Here is an 8,542-nt window from a genome sequence, read left to right on the forward strand (position 1 = left end):
GTAAAGGAAGGTCGGTGGTAGAAAGACAGGAGGAAGGGTGTACATGTAATTTGTGGGCCTTGATTTATGTACTTCCAGTCAAAGTGTGTGCCGGGCATTTATGATGGGCGTGGCCTGCAGACAGGTGCACTGCTTGGTGGGGGTTTCGCATCATTGGCAAAGGAACCCACTCCAGTCAGACTTACAGGAGACAGATTAGTGTTTCAGATATTGTTTCTTCATTTTTACACAGTGAGAGCCATACATTTCTGACCAGTAAGCCACCGGCAAGGCACAGTTAGGGGACATTGTGTGTGGTGCCACTGACTCACCTGACAATATGTTCTTCTTCCAAGCCACTTTGCTTTTTGGCATTAGGTGGTCTGTTTTTTGTCAATAGCTTATTCCTATTTTCTTTAAAATGCAAGGATTCTGACTTGATCACCAACTGTCCATTTTACTCATCCATTCTGAAAACCCTAGGCTTATTTCTTAGAGAGACCATGTCTACCTTAATTTAGACAGTCACTGATCAAATAAAATTTTTGGCTTTTTTGGCAGGGAGGGGCTGGATTAATTTTTTGACATCCTGGGCTTTAAAACAGAGTTGAAACTATGTATTTAAAAAAACACACATGTAATCTCTGGACCTCATCCTCTTTTATTGACAGTAACACATTTACACTCAGTGCCATATCTTTTTACAGTGCCTTTACATGCCCTTGTAATGAAGGAAATGAATATAACACTTCACTCTTTAATGTCATATGGTATAAAATGAATTTTGTTTTATGTGCCCCAACCTATATTATACCCTAGCTATCTCTTTTATTAAATAATACACATGGTTTATAACTAAGAAAAATTACACAGAAGAACCATTCTGTTTTATGATCTACATAATTTAAGGAAAAAAATCAGTGCCCCAAAATGATATTTCAAAGATAACAGAAGATTCAGAATGGAATTGGCTACTAAATTTCCAAAATGACCTCACTGTAAAGTTGCCTCACTAGAATATGGTCCATGGTATATTTAATTGACACTGTATTGTATTTCAACTGGGTTATGGTGGTAAAGATTACAAATAAATGCCATCGTCAATTAACAAAGGGTGGCATTATGGCTTATTCTGAAAATCTAGTTCCGAATGAGCCAGCACATCTAAAGCAATCCCTGGAATACAGAACTCAACTTAACGAAAAGCACAGAAGTCCTTTGGTCCACACCCTCAGTAAGCTCTGCGGCATTCATATGACCCCCAGGCCGCACTCCCGTCTTCTTTGGTCCAAGTTGAATGGTCATGAAGGGAAGAGGGGTCTGTCCCCTCATCTGGGGAGAGAGGTACCACCTTTGGTGGTAGGTCATTTGACATTGTCATGAAAGGGGTAAAAGGGTAAGGAGGTGGGGTGGGGTACCCAGATGTGTTGTGCAGATCCTCCAGCGTGTGCAGAGAATAGGACTGAGTGCCAGCAAGGGAGGTCCCCCAGGTGGAGCTCCTGTGCTGTGTGGCACTTCCTGACTCGAGCTGGGAGAGGCAGCTGGTGCTGGGCAGCAAGGTCTGTAGAGTATCGGTGGGCATGGGGTCTGTCTGGCTGAGACCATCTGGCACTGTCTGCTCCCACGAGTCCCTCTGGAGAGAATGGGGTTATGTATTAGTTGATGCTTTTCTGTTGCGAGGGTTGCTGCTGGAGCCAACTTCCAGAGCAGCCTCAGGACCCTCCCTCTGCTATTAAAGCCCACCCAGGCAGCTTCATCCTGACACCAGAGGGGAATGTTTTGGTTCTTTTTTTTTACTCTTGAATGAGATTTCCTATATGTATTGAGGTTACATTTCCCAGAAAACAACATTAAATGAATTAAAATGTGAGAAGAATAAAATGGCCATGTACCCAGAATTCTATTGTTTACAATAAAGCACTGCTTGCATTCTTTTTGAGGCTCAGGTTTCTCTGGGTCCCAGAATACCCTTTACACTAGTGGGTAAGTCAGCCCTTGGCCGGCTTTTTGAAGGAGTAGACTTCCAGCTACACAGTAAGCTTTGGAGTGGGTGGGGGAGGCTGCTCTGACCTCAGTGAGAGAAGAAATAGGTTTGATGCTACCTCCTCAAGCCTACCTCTCTTGGAGTGGGCTGAACTCTTTCATAGCTGTGCTACCTACTCCCTTCTTAACTCTGGGCACCTCACTTTGTTCATCTGTGAAATGATACTTTCATAAATATTCCCTGAGTTAGTGCATATTAAATGAACAAAAGTCCATAAAGTTTCCTGGTATAGAATAGGTACTCAATAATGTTAATTCCCTCTCCCACCTTTGGAGATTCACCTTTATGGCAAGAAGGCTTTACAGTTTTAGTTTTCATGAAGAGTTTTAGCATCCTTCAGATCTCTATGAACTCATCTTGTTGGAAGGATCCAGAGAACAACGTTTTATGGTAGAAATATTCTTGGGAAAGTGGGAGGCAGAGCACTGGGTGGGAAGAAGCCACCTGTGCTGGCACAGAAAGACAACTAGCCATGTCTAGATGTCACTACATGCTTCTCTCTTATGAGCAGGAGGAATGATAATGACTTGTGCTAATGGCATTGGGGAACATGTGGCAAAATCTGTAGACTATTAGCAAAATGAACATAAATTTTACCTTATAGTTTTTTTTTTTTTTTTTTTTTTTTTTTTTTTTTTTTTAAGTTCAAATCCCTAGATGAACGTTTGCTGTCAAGGTTAACATCCATCTATGAGCAAGTCTCCCTCAGGGGTCCTGGCAGAGCTGGCCTGACCTGGCCCCTTTGGGCAATAGCAGAGCAGCCTCAGGGGTCTCCAGGAGTCAGACCCGCTTCAACCTGGTTGCCCAGCGCGTGGCGGGGCTGATGCAAGAGAGCCCTGTCTCCTCCTCTAACTCCCTGTTCCCGAAATAACGAAATAACGCGTACTCACAAACACGAAGTGAGCCGGGTCGCTGGGAAAGGGCGGCGGCAGGAGCGGCGGCAGCGGGGAGGCGCTGAACAGAGAGCCCGGGCCTGGGGTCAGGGCCGGCGGGCGGTAGTCCCCGTAGGGCTCGGCCAGGTAGGACTCGAGCAGCGCCGCGTGGCTCTGCCCTGCCGACGACTCGCAGGGAAAGGGCTTCGCCACGCCGGAGGTGTAGACGTCATTTGAAAACGGCTTACTGTTGTGGAAGTCTGAGTCAGACAAAAAAGATCTTCTGACGCCATAGTAACCTGACATGACCGGCGAACCTGTTGCCAAACGAAAGACAAGTGGGCAAAAAGGCCCACCCCAGCAACGGCAGGGCCTCTCTGTTGCCGCTGAGTGGCTCTAGTGTGAAAGGACGTTCCTGACGCCTGCCTGACACCGTGTTAACGTAGAAATAGAACAAAGTCAGGGATACTGCCACATCGATGTTCATAGCAGCACAATTCACAATAGCTAGACTGTGGAACCAACCCAGATGCCCTTCAATAGATGAATGGATAAAAAAAAATGTGGCATCTATACACAATGGAGTACTATGCAGCAATAAAAAATGACAAAATCATAGAATTTGCAGGGAAATGGATGGCACTAGAGCAGATTATGCTTAGTGAAGCTAGCCAATCCCTAAAAAACAAATACCAAATGTCTTCTTTGATATAATGAGAGCAACTATGAACAGAGCAGGGAGGAAGAGCAGGAAGAAAAGATTAACTTTAAACAGAGACATGAGATGGGAGGGAAAGGGAGAGAAAAGGGAAATTGCATGGAAATGAAGGGAGACCCTCATTACTATACAAAATTACATATAAGAGGTTGTGAGGGGAATGGGAAAATAAACAAGGAGAGAAATGAATTACAGTAGATGGGGTAGAGAGAGAAGATGGGAGGGGAGGGGAGGGGGGATAGTAGGGGATAGGAAAGGTAGCAGAATACAACAGTTACTAATAGGGCATTATGTAAAATTGTGGATGTGTAACCGACGTGATTCTGCAATCTGCATTTGGGGTAAAATTGGGGGTTCATAACCCACTTCAATTTAATGTATGAAATATGATATGTCAAGAGCTTTGTAATGTTGTGAACAACCAATAAAAAAAAAAGAACTTGCAAAGCTCGAAATATGCCTGCACTACTGTTAAAAACTGTGCTGGCCCGTGTAACTATGTTTAACGTCCACTCTGCCTTTAAGGATGAGTTCATTTTAGATGATACTGTAACTGCTCAACCGTTCACATAGGCATCACACAGTTACCTTCTGTCTTCCAGAACTGGGCACTATGCTAGGAAGGGCTGGGCTTAAAAATCTAAGTCAAAGAATATCCTGGCATTTACATTTTATTGAATGGAGTGTCTGAGCTCTGTCCCTGTGATACAATGGGCTGCTTCTGGACTTATTAGCTGAGATACTGGATCTCCGGATAAGATAACCCCACCGCAGATCAGATGAACGTTGTACTCTGTATTCTAATTCTTTTGTGTACTGACCTTTAACACCATGTCGCTCACTGGGAAGGCATCAATGAAGGGCTTGCTTTGGGATAATATGGTTGCACAGAAGCCAATTTCAGAGGACCTTTCTGCTTTGATGAGTTTGATGTTATTTGGTGCCCTCTTGTGGCCATCACTCAGTTCTCTGGGCACTAAGTTTAGGAAGAGTGCCTGGTACCAAAGCTTGGGTGCAAATCGGAAAAGCTGAAACTGAGGAGTCTTTTAGTGCCAGAGAGATGTTCCAGAAGAGAAGAATTTTTTAAAAAAACTACTTTCTGACCCCATATCTTAGTTGTAGCGGGAAATACATGATCTTCATGTTTGGGGGTAGAGAAGAGTGTGTAAAACCGATGGTTTAAGTATTCCAGCTAGAGGTGGGGTCAGCGTGGTCTAATTGGCTAAGACCAACCCCCTGAGTCACAGAGGGGTAGAAGTAGGGGAAAGACACAGTGATGTTTCCCTTTACTTCCCTCAACCAGAGCAGAGGACTTCTGAACTGTGTCCCACCCACTCTTGGGGGAAAGAAGACCATCTCATGGAAACCCTTCCTCTTTGTTATCATGACTCAGTCCTGCATGATGACACACACAGAACTTAGGCCACCCCCACACGATGTTATGTATACTATGCTTATTACTCTTTCATCTCTCACAATGTCTTTCCAGCCAATCTGCAAGCTCTATGGAGGCAGAGCTGAGGTCTTATACATTTTTCCATAAACTGAATAACAGAATATTGTGTTCAACGATTGCATGTAAATTTATTCATTCAGAATAAGCAATCAAAATTCCCCCATCAAAACCTTTAGCATGATACAACTCACTTCATTTTCATCTTAAATTCTATAATCCCAACTTCAAATATACTCATGCATTTTTTTTCTACTACTCATGCTTTTTGAAGGCTGCAGTTAGAGTTTTAATTATAAGCAAACTTTTTTTTGGGAAAAAACTGTGTAAATTCAAATTAGTATCCATAAATAGATTTCTGTTTCATGTCATAAATTTATAACCATAGGAATGAGTGGTTAAAGCTGAGAACAGAATGAAGAATATGTAAATAAAGCTTCCAGGTTGTCATATCTTTATTTCCAACTTCTAAATAAAAACAACCATGAAGGAAAAACCTCTGCTCTTTTAAAGCCTACCTTTTTCTACTTAAAAGGAGGAAGAAGAATTCTAGATGAAAAGAGAAGCTGCAGAAGTTTCTCAGTGTAGAAGAGAGCAGATGAAAGCACAGTGCAATGGTATAAAATATGATTAGAAAACTTAACACAGAGACATTTGTTTATTTGAAATCCTCTAAGGCCCTTATTTATTTTTCTTATCCAGTACTGTGGGCTTTAAAACGATTGAGACGGCCTATGGCACTTCTGAGTTTGAGCGCCCAGAGGAGTGGTTTTTTGTGTGTGCGCATGTGTGGATGAGAATGTCCCAGACTACTACTAAGAATTCCCCTCATTTCGTGCTGTATATCTGTAACCCCAGCTACTCTGGAGTTGAGCAGGAGGACTGTGACAGGCTGGGCAACTCAGACTCTATTAAAAAAAAAAAGAAAAGAAAAAAGAAAAAGAATACTCCTTTTCCATCCTCACAGGAATATTTAATGAGATGTGTGTTGAAATGAATACATCATGCTCAACTGAGTGGTTGATGTGCAGAGAGCACCCACTGAATGGTAGTTCCACATCTCTGCCCTTAGGTATCTTTCTCTTTCTGTCTGAAGTAGGTACCTCGTCTATAATATCATGTCAGATAGTTGTTTTAAAAACTGCCAGGGGCTTAATTCCTCTTGCCTTTGTGCAAAAAGTTTCTTCTAGGCTGGGGATCAAAAGGCTGACTTCAAGGCACAATAGATTCTAAGTATAGGAATGACTGAATGAGGTCTGTCTTCACTGATTTTACATATTGAAAATAGTTATTTTAAAGAAAAAAATTTGTTAAAGTCATGTAAGGCAGTTGTGAAAAAAACCAAAACCAACCACCACCACCAACAAAAACAAACAAACAAAACAAAACAAAACAGGAGCCCAAATAATCAGTTTCATTTTGAAAGGGAATTAATTGCCCACTGAATTGAAGTACTCACCTGGCATTTGGACGAAGGGAGACTGGGAGGAGCTGACGCTGCCCTGGAAGGCAAACAGAGTGCAAGTGTGTTCTTTAGGGGAGAGCTCAAATTTAATTAAAAAACCAGGTTCTACAATCTTTATTTTCTGGTAGTCAGAATACATTACTTGAGGAATTGGATCGTGGGTGTCAACTGAGAGTAAGAATTCAAGTACTGAAGAACAAAGTTTTACAAGGGACAGAGAGAAACCAAACTCTCAGATTCTGGTAAACACATTGATGACCACTGGCTGGGTGAAGTACAATGATTTATCCTTTGTGTTTCATTGTTAATACTTATTCATCAGATATGTATCAAGTGTTTATATATTTTGCAATATGTACTTATATACACTTGGCATTTGGCTTCAATTACCAAAGGGCACATTTTATTGTCAATCTCCATGTAGAATAGAAGCTCCATCAAATCTAGTGACCTTGACTGTGGCTTGTCCTTGTTGCCCAGAACAGAATGTAGTTCATGATAGACAGAATAAAAATATGTAGAATGAAGAGCCCACAATCTATTGAGTGTGGGGGGTTGGGTGATGTGGTTGGTCGAATTATGTCCTCTAAATGATAGAGTGAATTTTTTTTCTTTTTACTATTACAAAAATTTATTAAACAAAAAGCTTAATATGAAAATTATATGACCCAGTTTTATATCATAGTAAAACAAGCCCTTTGGAGAGGGGACATGGATCTCTGTGCTGAACAGCCATTATTTATACTTGTTCTAAGGTTTGTAACGTGATGGTTCTATTTCTTCCTATTACCACCATTCCAATATTGTTCTGTTGCCCACAGTTGCCATTTCCACACATTCATCTGTCATAAGATTTATAAAGAGATCAAATCCCTTGAATATTCCTCGGACATATCTTCCACCATGATAATGTCTTGCCCATAATTTTTTTTTTAAGCTTGGGAGGGTGAGCTTTGCTCCTGTTGTCTCCCTGCAGGCTCAAAGCTGCTTTAAAACAGAATTGGTGGCCTCCATCCTAGACCTAAGTCTTAATCCCTGGTCCTTGTGGATAAAACCTTATTTGGAAATAGGGCCTTTGAAGACATAATTACTTATATTAAGATGAGGTCATACTGAAATAGAGTGGGCCCTGAATTGCACAAAACTGATGTTCCTATAAAAAGAGAAGGACGCACCAAGATACAGACTGAGGGGAGAAGCTTATGTGAAGATGGAGGCAGAAAATCGAGGGATATAACCTTAAGCTACCAAAGGCCAAGAATTGCTGGCAATCATCAGAAGTTCAGAAGAGGAGAGGATAGATTCTTTTCTAGCAGCTTCTGAGGGAACATTACTCTGACATCTTAATTTCAGACTTCTAACCTTCAGAATGGTGAGAAAATAAATTTTATTGCTTTAAACCGTCTGTTTGTGGTAATTTGTTACTATAGCCCTGGGAAATGAACTTGGGGAGGTTGATGCTCAAACAGACAACATTCTCTGTAGTGTGAGAAGTGGCATGATCAGGGAAAGGTGGGGTGATGTGGGCACCTGCGATGGTGTTAGCAGTGGTTGGGGAACATTCTGGAGGAGGTGATGTTTATGCCTACCTCTGAAGGACAGATAAAGTTTGAGGAGGACACAACCACTCAAGCTATCTGGGCATGTAGAGTCTTAAAACATTCAAACGCAAATTCTAACTCCAGAATGATCCCTAGCAAAGTAGTGGATTATATAGTTGCTATGGAAGTTAAGAAGCCTTGGCATCCAGTTCTTTGGTACTGAGCTTTTAGTCCTGACCCTCAAGAATCTATATACTCTCAGGAATTGCAAGAGATTTTATAGTCTCACTCAGTGCTTAAATTCTCTGCATGTTACCAAAACTAAGAGCATCTGATAGCCAGTGACAGAACTCAGCACCTTCTGGGGAGGCCCATTTCTTTTTCGGGGAACTTTGACTATATACAGAAGGATGGAAAGAAAACACTCTCCTAGTTCTAATCTTTTTGGTCCATATAAACAAAGTTTAACC

General features: G+C 41.7%; 1 protein-coding gene across 1 annotated transcript; it reads right to left on the reverse strand.

The window, feature by feature from the left end:
- Positions 1-1,210: 1,210 nt before the first annotated feature.
- Positions 1,211-6,547, reverse strand: POU2AF2 (POU class 2 homeobox associating factor 2; the record flags this gene model as incomplete). Its single annotated transcript, XM_081281527.1, has 3 exons — positions 6,526-6,547; positions 2,914-3,212; positions 1,211-1,612 (listed from the first exon to the last, which is right to left on the reverse strand). Exons 1-3 carry the CDS (start codon positions 6,530-6,532, stop codon positions 1,211-1,213), a joined length of 708 nt encoding a protein of 235 aa, XP_081137653.1. The 5' UTR covers positions 6,533-6,547.
- Positions 6,548-8,542: the final 1,995 nt, after the last annotated feature.

The sequence above is a fragment of the Spermophilus citellus genome (genome assembly GCF_964194105.1).
Source record: "Spermophilus citellus genome assembly, chromosome: 2".
Classification (NCBI taxonomy): domain Eukaryota; kingdom Metazoa; phylum Chordata; class Mammalia; order Rodentia; family Sciuridae; genus Spermophilus; species Spermophilus citellus.